Source organism: Amphiprion ocellaris, chromosome 20 (assembly GCF_022539595.1).
Source record: "Amphiprion ocellaris isolate individual 3 ecotype Okinawa chromosome 20, ASM2253959v1, whole genome shotgun sequence".
In the NCBI taxonomy this organism is placed as follows: Eukaryota; Metazoa; Chordata; class Actinopteri; family Pomacentridae; genus Amphiprion; species Amphiprion ocellaris.
In genome coordinates, this window is record NC_072785.1 from 28,180,539 (window position 1) to 28,198,232 (window position 17,694).

The following is a 17,694-nucleotide window of genomic DNA, read 5'->3' on the forward strand; positions in this document are numbered from 1 at the left end:
TAAAAAAATGTTTTTGGTGTAATTTTAAGTACAAATTGCTCTTATTTCACAGATTTTAACTGTTTTGCTAAAATGCAGAAAATATCAAGAAAAATCACATTTAAAAAACACATCAACTCACATATTAACCCTAAAAAACTGGACAAAACTCAAAATGATTCACTGTTATTTTACACATTTTCTCTTTTAGTTTCCTTATCAAATAATTCCTATTTTGCACTGTTTCACTTTGACTACTTGTATTAAAAATAGATCTGGAAGCATCATAATTTGAATTCGTATGGTTAAATTTCAATACTAATAATTATTATAATCCAATAAAAATGGAATCTGAATCATTTATTTTGCAGTTTAACTTGAATAATCAATCATGTATTTTTTTAAAAATAATTCAAATCATGAATTGAAGTTGTATTACTCCACTTAAACAATTCTGTTTTAAAATTTTAATTTCAATCACATAATTTGAATTTGTGTTAAATTAAATATGTTTATTAAAACTGAAATTGAATAGAAAAAAGAATGCGGAACAGAAGACTGAAACTAATTCAAGCTGAAAGTAAACTTCACATGAAAACAAAACAAGTCTGTGAAAGTGGTTCAGAAGTGATTTAAAAGACGGCAGCTCGTTAAATAGTGTTCAGAATCAACAAGTCAGATTAGTTTTGCATTTATTATTTCTTATAAAAAACGTTTGCCCTTCATCGCTGCTTTAGTGCTTTTTTGTTGATTGTTTTAACAGCAGCTCTGATGAAGTATTCCTAGATACTAAACCTTCTAAACTAAACTTCTGGGCCCAGACGACCATCATCATGTATCTGGAGATCAGATGTCTCCGTAGACCAAAAATCTGCTCTCCGGAGGCTCAAGACGATCACGCTGATGATGAGGAGGATGATGATGATGATCATCATCATCATCAACCTCATCCTCATCATCATCATCATCATCATCATCTTCTGCTCTTGCACAGCCGAATGTAAACAATCTCAGAAACCAGTTGGACTTCTTCTTTTTCTTCTTCCTGTCTGTCTTTTTCAGCTGTGGAAGCTCATCTTCTTCTTCTTCTTCAGCAGGAGCCTCGTCTGCTGTGGTTTGTCCAGTTGAGGAAAATCTGGTTTCCGTCTCCGTTACCTGGCCGGTCTGGGAGACGTCCACTTTATTCTCCTCTAACTCTTCTTCAGAATCATCAGCTTCTTCTGAAGACTCCACAATGTCTGGACCTTCAGGACCTTCTGGACGTTCTACAGCAGCTGCTTGGAGTTGTTTCTGGGCCTCCTGCAGTTTAGCCGTCACCTCCTGGTTTTTGTCTTGTTGCTCCTGCAGTTTAGCCGTCAGCTCCTGGTTTTTGTCTTGTTGCTCCTGCAGTTTAGCCGTCAGCTCCTGGTTTTTGTCTTGTTCCTCCTGCAGTTGAGCTGTCAGCTTCTGATTCTTGTCTTGTTCCTCCTGCAGTTGAGCTGTCAGCTTCTGATTCTTGTCTTGTTCCTCCTGCAGTTGAGCTGTCAGCTTCTGATTCTTGTCTTGTGCCTCCTGCAGTTGAGCTGTCAGCTTCCGATTCTCGTCTCGTTCCACCGGCAGCTTGGTCCGGTACTCGTTCAGTTGGAGCTTCAGGTCTCGATGTATTTTCTGCTCAGCTTTGAGATGGTCGTAAGCCTCCTTCAGGTCGTTCTGGGACGCTGTGAGCTCCATCCTCAGAGAGATCACCTCATCCCTCTGATCCCTGGAGCCATCCTTCACCTTTGTTTTCCTTCCATGGAGGAAATCCAGGATGCCGCTCTGGGTCTCAATTTGTAGTTTGAGCTGAGTTCTTTCTGCTGAGCTCCAAGTCCTCATCAGCTCCACTTTGTTTCGTTGGAGGCTCTGAGCAACCGAAGCCTCCCACTCTTCGATCTGCTTCTTCACTCCGGCTTTCACTTGCTGTTTGCCTTCGTTCGCTCCCATCTTGGTTCTGTGTGCCTACAGTCAGTACCGGACCAGAGTTTCCGCCCGGCTTTATATACCTTTGGGTGCGTGACATCATAATGACACCTCTGTGACATCATAATGACACCTCTGTGTGTGACATCATCATGACACCTCTGTGACATCATCATGACACCTCTGTGACATCATCAAAAGAATGTGCCTTCCATCTTTTGACAGTGTGTTGTTGTTTTATGTGTCTTGTTTTATCACTTTGCTGCTAGTTTTTTTAATATATATATATATATATATATATATATATATATATATATATATATATATATATATATATATATATATATATAAAATTATAAAAATATTAAAATTAAAAAATAAAATAAAAAAACTTAAAAATATTATAAAATAATAATATATATAATTCACCACTCACTTGAGCAGACCCCACTTTGACATGGCCCTGAACTTTGAAAAGGTCAGAGCCTTTTTATCATCAAAGGCCTCGACTTCAACGGACAATGCGTTTGAAAACAGAAAGGTGCGTGAACGTTGGCGATTTTTCAAGGCTGCCAGAAGGCAATTTGATAAAATGTGGGCAGACCTGAAAAAGATTTTTAAGAGGAAACATCCAGAGTTCCTTGTGGATCTGGACCAAAAAACATTAATAACAATAAGTAAAACAATATTTTACACTCAAACAGCAAATGAAATGTATCACTTCTGAAAACAAAAATTCAGCACTGTTCCCTCTAAATTTGTGGTCTTCAACTGGTGGATCGGAAAGTGTGTGGTTTTTTTAATTAATAAAAAAAAAAAAAAAAAAAAAAAAAAAAAATATATATATATATATATATATATATATATATATATATATATATATATATATATATATATATATAAAATGCTTAAAATATGTAACAGGTCCACATTGTTTTTAATGTTTTTACAATGTTTTATGAGAAAAATGTCCTTTAATCTTGGACTGTTTTTACTCATTTTTTTTTAAACATTTATTTTAATAATTATATTAATTATTTTAATTGTATTTTCATTACTGACTTACATTTATTTTTTATTTAACTTTGGTCAGTTTAGTTTTTTTTTTTTTTTTTTTTGGCACATACTGAAATTACCACAACTGACCAAAATAAATCTTATCTTATCTCAGAAAGTGACCAAAAATCTAAACTGAACAAAACATTTAAAAAAATGTTTTTGGTATGATTTTTAATAGAAATTGCTCTTATTTCACAGATTTTAACTGTTTTGCTAAAATGCAGAAAATATCAAGAAAAATCACATTTAAAAAACACATCAACTCACATATTAACCCTAAAAAACTGGACAAAACTCAAAATGATTCACTGTTATTTTACACATTTTCTCTTTTAGTTTCCTTATCAAATAATTCCTATTTTGCACTGTTTCACTTTGACTACTTGTATTAAAAATAGATCTGGAAGCATCATAATTTGAATTCGTATGGTTAAATTTCAATACTAATAATTATTATAATCCAATAAAAATGGAATCTGAATCATTTATTTTACAGTTTAACTTGAATAATCAATCATGTATTTTTTAAAAAAATAATTCAAATCATGAATTGAAGTTGTATTACTCCACTTAAACAATTCTGTTTTAAAATTTTAATTTCAATCACATAATTTGAATTTGTGTTAAATTAAATATGTTTATTAAAACTGAAATTGAATAGAAAAAAGAATGCGGAACAGAAGACTGAAACTAATTCAAGCTGAAAGTAAACTTCACATGAAAACAAAACAAGTCTGTGAAAGTGGTTCAGAAGTGATTTAAAAGACGGCAGCTCGTTAAATAGTGTTCAGAATCAACAAGTCAGATTAGTTTTGCATTTATTATTTCTTATAAAAAACGTTTGCCCTTCATCGCTGCTTTAGTGCTTTTTTGTTGATTGTTTTAACAGCAGCTCTGATGAAGTATTCCTAGATACTAAACCTTCTAAACTAAACTTCTGGGCCCAGACGACCATCATCATGTATCTGGAGATCAGATGTCTCCGTAGACCAAAAATCTGCTCTCCGGAGGCTCAAGACGATCACGCTGATGATGAGGAGGATGATGATGATGATCATCATCATCATCAACCTCATCCTCATCATCATCATCATCATCATCATCTTCTGCTCTTGCACAGCCGAATGTAAACAATCTCAGAAACCAGTTGGACTTCTTCTTTTTCTTCTTCCTGTCTGTCTTTTTCAGCTGTGGAAGCTCATCTTCTTCTTCTTCTTCAGCAGGAGCCTCGTCTGCTGTGGTTTGTCCAGTTGAGGAAAATCTGGTTTCCGTCTCTGTTACCTGGCCGGTCTGGGAGACGTCCACTTTATTCTCCTCTAACTCTTCTTCAGAATCATCAGCTTCTTCTGAAGACTCCACAATGTCTGGACCTTCAGGACCTTCTGGACGTTCTACAGCAGCTGCTTGGAGTTGTTTCTGGGCCTCCTGCAGTTTAGCCGTCACCCTCCTGGTTTTTGTCTTGTTGCTCCTGCAGTTTAGCCGTCAGCTCCTGGTTTTTTGTCTTGTTGCTCCTGCAGTTTAGCCGTCAGCTCCTGGTTTTTGTCTTGTTGCTCCTGCAGTTTAGCCGTCAGCTCCTGGTTTTTGTCTTGTTCCTCCTGCAGTTGAGCTGTCAGCTTCTGATTCTTGTCTTGTTCCTCCTGCAGTTGAGCTGTCAGCTTCTGATTCTTGTCTTGTGCCTCCTGCAGTTGAGCTGTCAGCTTCCGATTCTCGTCTCGTTCCACCGGCAGCTTGGTCCGGTACTCCGTTCAGTTGGAGCTTCAGGTCTCGACGTATTTTCTGCTCAGCTTTGAGATGGTCGTAAGCCTCCTTCAGGTCGTTCTGGGACGCTGTGAGCTCCATCCTCAGAGAGATCACCTCATCCCTCTGATCCCTGGAGCCATCCTTCACCTTTGTTTTCCTTCCATGGAGGAAATCCAGGATGCCGCTCTGGGTCTCAATTTGTAGTTTGAGCTGAGTTCTTTCTGCTGAGCTCCAAGTCCTCATCAGCTCCACTTTGTTTCGTTGGAGGCTCTGAGCAACCGAAGCCTCCCACTCTTCGATCTGCTTCTTCACTCCGGCTTTCACTTGCTGTTTGCCTTCGTTCGCTCCCATCTTGGTTCTGTGTGCCTACAGTCAGTACCGGACCAGAGTTTCCGCCCGGCTTTATATACCTTTGGGTGCGTGACATCATAATGACACCTCTGTGACATCATAATGACACCTCTGTGTGTGACATCATCATGACACCTCTGTGACATCATCATGACACCTCTGTGACATCATCAAAGAATGTGCCTTCCATCTTTTGACAGTGTGTTGTTGTTTTATGTGTCTTGTTTTATCACTTTGCTGCTAGTTTTTTTAATATATATATATATATATATATATATATATATATATATATATATATATATATAAAATTATAAAAATATTAAAATTAAAAAATAAAATAAAAAAACTTAAAAATATTATAAAATAATAATATATATAATTCACCACTCACTTGAGCAGACCCCACTTTGACATGGCCCTGAACTTTGAAAAGGTCAGAGCCTTTTTTATCATCAAAGGCCTCGACTTCAACGGACAATGCGTTTGAAAACAGAAAGGTGCGTGAACGTTGGCGATTTTTCAAGGCTGCCAGAAGGCAATTTGATAAAATGTGGGCAGACCTGAAAAAGATTTTTAAGAGGAAACATCCAGAGTTCCTTGTGGATCTGGACCAAAAAACATTAATAACAATAAGTAAAACAATATTTTACACTCAAACAGCAAATAAAATGTATCACTTCTGAAAACAAAAATTCAGCACTGTTCCCTCTAAATTTGTGGTCCTCAACTGGTGGATCGGAAAGTGTGTGGTTTTTTAAAAAAAAAAAAAAAAAAAAAAAAAAAAAAAAAAAAAAAATATATATATATATATATATATATATATATATATATATATATATATATATATATATATATATAAAATGCTTAAAATATGTAACAGGTCCACATTGTTTTTAATGTTTTTACAATGTTTTATGAGAAAAATGTCCTTTAATCTTGCACTGTTTTTACTCATTTTTTTTAAACATTTATTTTAATAATTATATTAATTATTTTAATTGTATTTTCATTACTGACTTACATTTATTTTTTATTTAACTTTGGTCAGTTTAGTTTTTTTTTTTTTTTTTTTGGCACATACTGAAATTACCACAACTGACCAAAATAAATCTTATCTTATCTCAGAAAGTGACCAAAAAATCTAAACTGAACAAAACATTTAAAAAAAATGTTTTTGGTATGATTTTTAATAGAAATTGCTCTTATTTCACAGATTTTAACTGTTTTGCTAAAATGCAGAAAATATCAAGAAAAATCACATTTAAAAAACACATCAACTCACATATTAACCCTAAAAAACTGGACAAAACTCAAAATGATTCACTGTTATTTTACACATTTTCTCTTTTAGTTTCCTTATCAAATAATTCCTATTTTGCACTGTTTCACTTTGACTACTTGTATTAAAAATAGATCTGGAAGCATCATAATTTGAATTCGTATGGTTAAATTTCAATACTAATAATTATTATAATCCAATCAAAATGGAATCTGAATCATTTATTTTGCAGTTTAACTTGAATAATCAATCATGTATTTTTTAAAAAAATAATTCAAATCATGAATTGAAGTTGTATTACTCCACTTAAACAATTCTGTTTTAAAATTTTAATTTCAATCACATAATTTGAATTTGTGTTAATTAAATATGTTTATTAAAACTGAAATTGAATAGAAAAAAGAATGCGGAACAGAAGACTGAAACTAATTCAAGCTGAAAGTAAACTTCACATGAAAACAAAACAAGTCTGTGAAAGTGGTTCAGAAGTGATTTAAAAGACGGCAGCTCGTTAAATAGTGTTCAGAATCAACAAGTCAGATTAGTTTTGCATTTATTATTTCTTATAAAAAACGTTTGCCCTTCATCGCTGCTTTAGTGCTTTTTTTGTTGATTGTTTTAACAGCAGCTCTGATGAAGTATTCTAGATACTAAACCTTCTAAACTAAACTTCTGGGCCCAGACGACCATCATCATGTATCTGGAGATCAGATGTCTCCGTAGACCAAAAATCTGCTCTCCGGAGGCTCAAGACGATCACGCTGATGATGAGGAGGATGATGATGATGATCATCATCATCATCAACCTCATCCTCATCATCATCATCATCATCATCATCTTCTGCTCTTGCACAGCCGAATGTAAACAATCTCAGAAACCAGTTGGACTTCTTCTTTTTCTTCTTCCTGTCTGTCTTTTTCAGCTGTGGAAGCTCATCTTCTTCTTCTTCTTCTTCTTCAGCAGGAGCCTCGTCTGCTGTGGTTTGTCCAGTTGAGGAAAATCTGGTTTCCGTCTCCGTTACCTGGCCGGTCTGGGAGACGTCCACTTTATTCTCCTCTAACTCTTCTTCAGAATCATCAGCTTCATCTGAAGACTCCACAATGCCTGGACCTCTGTGACATCATAATGACACCTCTGTGTGTGACATCATCATGACACCTCTGTGACATCATCAACAGAATGTGCCTTCCATCTTTTGACAGTGTGTTGTTGTTTTATGTGTCTTGTTTTATCACTTTGCTGCTAGTTTTTTTAATATATATATATATATATATATATATATATATATATATATATAAAATTATAAAAATATTAAAATTAAAAAATAAAATAAAAAAACTTAAAAATATTATAAAATAATAATATATATAATTCACCACTCACTTGAGCAGACCCCACTTTGACATGGCCCTGAACTTTGAAAAGGTCAGAGCCTTTTTATCATCAAAGGCCTCGACTTCAACGGACAATGCGTTTGAAAACAGAAAGGTGCGTGAACGTTGGCGATTTTTCAAGGCTGCCAGAAGGCAATTTGATAAAATGTGGGCAGACCTGAAAAAGATTTTTAAGAGGAAACATCCAGAGTTCCTTGTGGATCTGGACCAAAAAACATTAATAACAATAAGTAAAACAATATTTTACACTCAAACAGCAAATGAAATGTATCACTTCTGAAAACAAAAATTCAGCACTGTTCCCTCTAAATTTGTGGTCCTCAACTGGTGGATCGGAAAGTGTGTGGTTTTTAAAAAAAAAATAAAATAAAAAAAAAAAAAAAAAAAAAAAAAAAAAAAAAATATATATATATATATATATATAAAATGCTTAAAATATGTAACAGGTCCACATTGTTTTTAATGTTTTTACAATGTTTTATGAGAAAAATGTCCTTTAATCTTGGACTGTTTTTACTCATTTTTTTTTAAACATTTATTTTAATAATTATATTAATTATTTTAATTGTATTTTCATTACTGACTTACATTTATTTTTTATTTAACTTTGGTCAGTTTAGTTTTTTTTTTTTTTTTTTTGGCACATACTGAAATTACCACAACTGACCAAAATAAATCTTATCTTATCTCAGAAAGTGACCAAAAATCTAAACTGAACAAAACATTTAAAAAAATGTTTTTGGTATGATTTTTAATAGAAATTGCTCTTATTTCACAGATTTTAACTGTTTTGCTAAAATGCAGAAAATATCAAGAAAAATCACATTTAAAAAACACATCAACTCACATATTAACCCTAAAAAACTGGACAAAACTCAAAATGATTCACTGTTATTTTACACATTTTCTCTTTTAGTTTCATTATCAAATAATTCCTATTTTGCACTGTTTCACTTTGACTACTTGTATTAAAAATAGATCTGGAAGCATCATAATTTGAATTTGTATGGTTAAATTTCAATACTAATAATTATTATAATCCAACAAAAATGGAATCTGAATCATTTATTTTGCAGTTTAACTTGAATAATCAATCATGTATTTTTTAAAAAATAATTCAAATCATGAATTGAAGTTGTATTACTCCACTTAAACAATTCTGTTTTAAAATTTTAATTTCAATCACATAATTTGAATTTGTGTTAAATTAAATATGTTTATTAAAACTGAAATTGAATAGAAAAAAGAATGCGGAACAGAAGACTGAAACTAATTCAAGCTGAAAGTAAACTTCACATGAAAACAAAACAAGTCTGTGAAAGTGGTTCAGAAGTGATTTAAAAGACGGCAGCTCGTTAAATAGTGTTCAGAATCAACAAGTCAGATTAGTTTTGCATTTATTATTTCTTATAAAAAACGTTTGCCCTTCATCGCTGCTTTAGTGCTTTTTTGTTGATTGTTTTAACAGCAGCTCTGATGAAGTATTCCTAGATACTAAACCTTCTAAACTAAACTTCTGGGCCCAGACGACCATCATCATGTATCTGGAGATCAGATGTCTCCGTAGACCAAAAATCTGCTCTCCGGAGGCTCAAGACGATCACGCTGATGATGAGGAGGATGATGATGATGATCATCATCATCATCAACCTCATCCTCATCATCATCATCATCATCTTCTGCTCTTGCACAGCCGAATGTAAACAATCTCAGAAACCAGTTGGACTTCTTCTTTTTCTTCTTCCTGTCTGTCTTTTTCAGCTGTGGAAGCTCATCTTCTTCTTCTTCTTCAGCAGGAGCCTCGTCTGCTGTGGTTTGTCCAGTTGAGGAAAATCTGGTTTCCGTCTCTGTTACCTGGCCGGTCTGGGAGACGTCCACTTTATTCTCCTCTAACTCTTCTTCAGAATCATCAGCTTCTTCTGAAGACTCCACAATGTCTGGACCTTCAGGACCTTCTGGACGTTCTACAGCAGCTGCTTGGAGTTGTTTCTGGGCCTCCTGCAGTTTAGCCGTCACCTCCTGGTTTTTGTCTTGTTGCTCCTGCAGTTTAGCCGTCAGCTCCTGGTTTTTGTCTTGTTGCTCCTGCAGTTTAGCCGTCAGCTCCTGGTTTTTGTCTTGTTGCTCCTGCAGTTTAGCCGTCAGCTCCTGGTTTTTGTCTTGTTCCTCCTGCAGTTGAGCTGTCAGCTTCTGATTCTTGTCTTGTTCCTCCTGCAGTTGAGCTGTCAGCTTCTGATTCTTGTCTTGTGCCTCCTGCAGTTGAGCTGTCAGCTTCCGATTCTCGTCTCGTTCCACCGGCAGCTTGGTCCGGTACTCGTTCAGTTGGAGCTTCAGGTCTCGACGTATTTTCTGCTCAGCTTTGAGATGGTCGTAAGCCTCCTTCAGGTCGTTCTGGGACGCTGTGAGCTCCATCCTCAGAGAGATCACCTCATCCCTCTGATCCCTGGAGCCATCCTTCACCTTTGTTTTCCTTCCATGGAGGAAATCCAGGATGCCGCTCTGGGTCTCAATTTGTAGTTTGAGCTGAGTTCTTTCTGCTGAGCTCCAAGTCCTCATCAGCTCCACTTTGTTTCGTTGGAGGCTCTGAGCAACCGAAGCCTCCCACTCTTCGATCTGCTTCTTCACTCCGGCTTTCACTTGCTGTTTGCCTTCGTTCGCTCCCATCTTGGTTCTGTGTGCCTACAGTCAGTACCGGACCAGAGTTTCCGCCCGGCTTTATATACCTTTGGGTGCGTGACATCATAATGACACCTCTGTGACATCATAATGACACCTCTGTGTGTGACATCATCATGACACCTCTGTGACATCATCAAAAGAATGTGCCTTCCATCTTTTGACAGTGTGTTGTTGTTTTATGTGTCTTGTTTTATCACTTTGCTGCTAGTTTTTTTAATATATATATATATATATATATATATATATATATATATATATATATAAAAAATTATAAAAATATTAAAATTAAAAAATAAAATAAAAAAACTTAAAAATATTATAAAATAATAATATATATAATTCACCACTCACTTGAGCAGACCCCACTTTGACATGGCCCTGAACTTTGAAAAGGTCAGAGCCTTTTTATCATCAAAGGCCTCGACTTCAACGGACAATGCGTTTGAAAACAGAAAGGTGCGTGAACGTTGGCGATTTTTCAAGGCTGCCAGAAGGCAATTTGATAAAATGTGGGCAGACCTGAAAAAGATTTTTAAGAGGAAACATCCAGAGTTCCTTGTGGATCTGGACCAAAAAACATTAATAACAATAAGTAAAACAATATTTTACACTCAAACAGCAAATAAAATGTATCACTTCTGAAAACAAAAATTCAGCACTGTTCCCTCTAAATTTGTGGTCCTCAACTGGTGGATCGGAAAGTGTGTGGTTTTTAAAAAAAAAATAAATAAAAAAAAAAAAAAAAAAAAAAAATATATATATATATATATATATATATATATATATATATATATATGTATATATATTAAATGCTTAAAATATGTAACAGGTCCACATTGTTTTTAATGTTTTTACAATGTTTTATGAGAAAAATGTCCTTTAATCTTGGACTGTTTTTACTCATTTTTTTTAAACATTTATTTTAATAATTATATTAATTATTTTAATTGTATTTTCATTACTGACTTACATTTATTTTTTATTTAACTTTGGTCAGTTTAGTTTTTTTTTTTTTTTTTTGGCACATACTGAAATTACCACAACTGACCAAAATAAATCTTATCTTATCTCAGAAAGTGACCAAAAATCTAAACTGAACAAAACATTTAAAAAAATGTTTTTGGTATGATTTTTAATAGAAATTGCTCTTATTTCACAGATTTTAACTGTTTTGCTAAAATGCAGAAAATATCAAGAAAAATCACATTTAAAAAACACATCAACTCACATATTAACCCTAAAAAACTGGACAAAACTCAAAATGATTCACTGTTATTTTACACATTTTCTCTTTTAGTTTCCTTATCAAATAATTCCTATTTTGCACTGTTTCACTTTGACTACTTGTATTAAAAATAGATCTGGAAGCATCATAATTTGAATTCGTATGGTTAAATTTCAATACTAATAATTATTATAATCCAACAAAAATGGAATCTGAATCATTTATTTTGCAGTTTAACTTGAATAATCAATCATGTATTTTTTAAAAAAATAATTCAAATCATGAATTGAAGTTGTATTACTCCACTTAAACAATTCTGTTTTAAAATTTTAATTTCAATCACATAATTTGAATTTGTGTTAAATTAAATATGTTTATTAAAACTGAAATTGAATAGAAAAAAGAATGCGGAACAGAAGATTGAAACTAATTCAAGCTGAAAGTAAACTTCACATGAAAACAAAACAAGTCTGTGAAAGTGGTTCAGAAGTGATTTAAAAGACGGCAGCTCGTTAAATAGTGTTCAGAATCAACAAGTCAGATTAGTTTTGCATTTATTATTTCTTATAAAAAACGTTTGCCCTTCATCGCTGCTTTAGTGCTTTTTTGTTGATTGTTTTAACAGCAGCTCTGATGAAGTATTCCTAGATACTAAACCTTCTAAACTAAACTTCTGGGCCCAGACGACCATCATCATGTATCTGGAGATCAGATGTCTCCGTAGACCAAAAATCTGCTCTCCGGAGGCTCAAGACGATCACGATGATGATGATGATGATGATGATGATGATGATCATCATCATCTTCTGCTCTTGCACAGCCGAATGTAAACAACCTCAGAAACCAGTTGGACTTCTTCTTTTTCTTCTTCCTGTCTGTCTTTTTCAGCTGTGGAAGCTCATCTTCTTCTTCTTCTTCTTCTTCAGCAGGAGCCTCGTCTGCTGTGGTTTGTCCAGTTGAGGAAAATCTGGTTTCCGTCTCCGTTACCTGGCCGGTCTGGGAGACGTCCACTTTATTCTCCTCTAACTCTTCTTCAGAATCATCAGCTTCATCTGAAGACTCCACAATGCCTGGACCTCTGTGACATCATAATGACACCTCTGTGTGTGACATCATCATGACACCTCTGTGACATCATCAACAGAATGTGCCTTCCATCTTTTGATAGTGTGCGGTTGCCACAGTGACAGCAGGCGAGTTTGAAAGTAAACAGCCACTGAGCAGCTCTGACATTAGTGTTGCTGATGAACCCTGTAGCTCTGGCAGATTTTACGGCAGGAACTTCGTTTGAACTTTAAACGAGTCACGAGGCTTTCAGCGTCATCCGTGTAAATCTGTGTTCTCGTGTCTGTTACGGTTTTAACACAGTCACAGTTTAAGTTTTATGAAGTTTTCTAAAATTTGTAATGTTCCTCCAACTAGAGTGGGTGACTGACTACAACTATTTTGTTTTTTTTTTTTTAAATAAAGTGCAGCTAACCTTGTGTCTTTCTCACAGTTTCTCCTCTACATAAACAATTAAAACATAGATATGGAGGTATTTTTGTCCTCTTTCACCCAGCGTGAGTCTCACTGCTGTAGGATTTATAGTTTTTTCATAAATCTCCTCAGAGCTCAGTGTGTCGACCAAAACTCTCACTGACTCCCATTATATGTGAGCTCTAAAAGCAGAAATGGAGAGTGTCTGTAACCTGCCACCAAATATGTAGAAAACACAGAACAGACACGAAAATACATCAGAATGTTCACAACTAGATTCTGCTTCTCACGGGAAAGAATTTTTAAAGTACGACTTACAGTTTTTGAACTGTGATGGTTTGTTCGAGGGTCTAATCCGCTAACTGACGCTGGAATTCTGGAGTACATTTGGCAGTGAGCTAGTTAGCAGGACATGCTAATGTTAGCTGCTAACACTGGAGCACGTAAACACTGGAAAATTCTTGTGCTTTCATGCCGTTGTTTAAATATTAAGTATTCTCTATGTTAAAATACAAATATTATAGCATTTAGAATACAATGTTTAAATAATTATGTAAAATGTTGTGAGATGAACTAGTTTCAGGAGTGTTTTTACCAGACTAATCCATCCATTGAATTTATTTCATTTATGAGGTTATTTGTAATTTTTACTCCGCCAAGGCATGAGGTGGAGTTATGTGACAATCGGCATACAGTACGTTTGTCTTTCTGTGTGCAACATTACTCAAAAAAGGATGGATTTGGATGAAATTTTCAGGGAAGGTCAGAAATGACACAAGGACCAAGTGATTAGATTTTGGCAGTGATGCAGCTTATAGTCTGGATCCACGGATTTGTTAAAGATTTCTGTATCATTGTAAGACTAGCAGCATGGCGTCACTGTAACCATGACAACAAGTGAACACTACGTCAGCTTTCTGCTGACGATCACATGATTGTGATCCTACTACAAATCCACCATGATGGACTTATCGGGACTTATCTGTTCCTACAGATGTAAGTGGATTTTCACTGTAAGTTGGAACTCCGGTGAAAACGTAAATAAAGCCGTTACGCCCATCAGCTATTCGGAAAAGTCATGTTCCGAGCGCTTTATTCTATCTAATTTCACTTCCATGGAGACGGCTTTCCTGTTCTTCGACGCATCAGAAGAGTCTGACTTACACTTGGGACTCTGAGTATTTTTCTAGTTATTATTATTATTATTATAATTGCTATTATTGTTATTGTTATTATTATTATTGTATGAAAACAATTCAAATAAAATATGGAAATTTTTATTATACAAGAGTAATAATAATAAGACTATTTTTATTGTTACTATTATTATTCTATGAAAATTTTTCTTGTATATTAATTTCAATATTTTAATTTAATAGTTAGTAAAAATATTTTTATCTTAATTGTTTAAAAATCAGCATAAAAAATGGAGAAATGCCACAACTTAATGACATTTTATTTCTGTGCAGTGGATTCTGACTAACAGACCAGACCACAGTAAGTATGTTTTGTATTTTCGGTTGTTGTGTTCAGGTTTCCATTTTTCCTGCTGACTCTCAGAGAGCAGGTCATATTTTAACTGTGGAGCTGCACCGCCCTCTGGAGGAACAAACAGGAACTACAGCATGAGGAGATTTAAGAAAAAACAAACAAACCAGATCATCAGAAATGTTAGTTTAATGTTAATATTTGACTTTATTATTGAACGCTTTGCTAAAAGTTCACACTGGACTGTCATTATGTGTTGTTTTGTGTCTTATTTGTTTTGTTTTTATTTAGTCTTGTTTGTGTCATTTTATGTCTTTTTTGTGTTGATTTAAGCCTGGCTGTGTCACTTTGTGTCTCATTTGTGCCATTTTGTGTCTTGTTTTTGTCATTTTGTGTCCCATTTCTATTATTATGTGTCTTGTATATTCTGGTTTGAGTCTGATTGTGTCATTTTAAGTCTAGTTTGTACAATTTTGAGTCTCATTTTTGTCATTTTGTGTCTTGCGTGTTTTGTTTTGATCCTGGTTGTGTTATTTTGTGTCTAGTTTTTGACATTTTTGTTTCTCATTTGTGTCTTTTGCCCTTGTTGTGTCTTATTTGTGTCTTTGATGTCTCTTGTCATTTTGTGTCTACTTTGTGTCTAATTTTTGTCATTTGTGCATTGTTTTGTTTTGAATCTGGTTGTGTCATTTTGTGTCGTTTGTATCGCTTTGCTGCTAGTTTCTATCATTTTTATTTATCATTTGTGCATGGTTTTGGTCTGCTTGTGTCTCATTTGCGTTTTTTCTGTTTTTTTGTGACTCATTTGTATCATTTTACGTCTAGTTTTGTCATTTTGTGTCTTCTTTGTGTCGTTCTGTATCTTGTTTCTGTTATTTTGTGTCTCGTTTTTGTCATTTTGTGTCCCATTTCTGTTATTTTATGTCTTGTATGTTTTGTTTTGAGCCTGGATGTGTCATTTTTATTCCAGTTTGTATAATTCTGAGTCTCGTTTTTGTTATTTTGTGTCTTGTTTTGTGTCTTATTAATTTAGTTTTGTGTCTGTTTGTTTTTCTTGTTTTCTATCTTGTTTCTGTCATTTTTGTTTATTTTGTGTCTTTTATTCCTTATTTTTGTCATTTTTTTGTCCTTTTGTTTTTCGTTTTTGTAATTTTGTGTCTCGGTGTCGTTTTGAGTCTGTTTGTCATAGTTTTGTGACTCATTTTTGTCATTTAACATGTTATTTGTGACGCCATGTGTGTGGTCTGGCACTGGATCAGTTATCAGAGTCAGTTAACAGAGTTATTTTGATTCTTATTTTGTCATTAAAAAAATTCCGTTTTTCATTTTGTGTCTCATTTGTGTCATTTCGTCAGTTTTTTGTTGTTGTTTTGTTTATTTGTGCCATTTTGTGATGTTTAGTGTCTCATTTTGATGTGTTTTGTGTCTCATTTGTGTTGTTTTTTGTCTCATTTGTCGCTGTTTTCTCTGGTTTTAGTCGTTTTGTGTCTCATTTCTGTCACTTTGTGTCTCAATATGCCTCATTTTGTGTTGTTTTTATTATTGTGTTGTTTTTTGTTATTTTGTGTCGTTTGTTTTGTGTCTTATTAGTTTTCTGTCCGTTTGAGTTTTTCTTTTCAATCTTGTCATTTTTGTTTTTTTATTCCTTATTTTTGTCATTTTTGTGTCTTTTTTGTCCTTTTGTTTTTCGTTTTTGTCATTTTGTGTCTCGTTGGTGTCGTTTTAAGTCTGTTTGTCATAGTTTTGTGACTCATTTTTGTCATTTAACATGTTATTTTATTACTAAATGCTTTAATCAAAGTTCACATTCTGTTCTGACTCAGCTCCAGTAAATGTAATTACTGTTAAATATCACATGAACAAACATCCTCCGCATTTTAGAGCCGGTTTAGATCTGTTTTCTCTCCGTTATGATAATTTAAGTGGCAGCGCTGCTAACTCAGAGTTTCCTTATGTCCTGACAGCGATCAGGCGGCTTCATTACCATAAAGTGGGGAAATAATACATGCTCTGGATTTTTATCTCTTCAGAGCTTTTCCCTGCTGCTCGACAATTAACTCGTGACTCACTCGCTCACAATTACAAGTTAGGAAGCAGATAATGGAGAGAAATTACAGGCTGGGTCCAAACTGGAGGCTGATGAGTTAATCTAACTCCAGAAAATGAGAAAATGAAGCAACGAGCTGCAGTCAGAGACCAGATTTCACCACCAGATTTAATCAGCTTCATCTGATGGATCACAACAAACTGATTGTGTGTCTTTTGTGTGTTTTATGTGGTGTAATGTCAGACTTTCGATTGTCACCCGAGGCTTGTTGTTGTTGCCACGGAGATGAGGTACAACCGTGTAGCCGCGAGTAACCGAGCCCACCCAGCCTGTGTGTGTGTGTGTGTGTGTGTGTGTGTGTGTGTGTGTGTGTGTGTGTGTGTGTGTAGGTATGTAGATGTGTGTGTGAGAGAAATACATATCTGTTCATCCATGTGTGTGGTCTGGCACTGGATCAGTTATCAGAGTCAGTTAACAGAGTTATTTTGATTCTCATTTTGTCATTAAAAAAATTCCGTTTTTCATTTTGTGTCTCATTTGTGTCATTTCGTCTGTTTTTTGTTGTTGTTTTGTTTATTTGTGCCATTTTGTGATGTTTAGTGTCTCATTTTGATGTGTTTTGTGTCTCATTTGTGTTGTTTTTTGTCTCATTTGTCGTTGTTTTCTCTGGTTTTAGTCATTTTGTGTCTCATTTCTGTCACTTTGTGTCTAATTTGCCTCATTTTGTGTGTTGTTTATATTATTATTTTGTGTGTCGTTTCTGACATTTTGTGTCTTTTTTTGTATTTTGTGTGTTTATGTAATGATGTGTCTCGTTTGTGTGTTTTTTGTTGCTTTGTGTGTCATTTGACGTTTTCTGTCTCATTTATGTCATTTTGTGTCTTGTTTTTATTATTTTGTATAGTGTTTATATAATTTTGTGTCTCATTTATGTCGTTTTGTGACTCATTTGTGTCATTTTGTGACTCATTTGTGTCATTTGTGTTGTTTCTGACTCATTTGTGTCATTGTCTGTCTTATTTGTGTCGTTTTCAGACT

The 17,694-nt window shown here is 34.4% G+C and overlaps 1 protein-coding gene across 1 annotated transcript; it reads right to left on the reverse strand.

Annotated features, from left to right (window-relative positions):
- Window positions 1-481: 481 nt before the first annotated feature.
- Window positions 482-1,960, reverse strand: LOC111580113 (golgin subfamily A member 6-like protein 22). Its single transcript, XM_023287703.3, has one exon. It carries the CDS (start codon window positions 1,939-1,941, stop codon window positions 826-828), a length of 1,116 nt encoding a protein of 371 aa, XP_023143471.2. The 5' UTR covers window positions 1,942-1,960; the 3' UTR covers window positions 482-825.
- Between the last annotated feature and the right edge of the window lie 15,734 nt (window positions 1,961-17,694).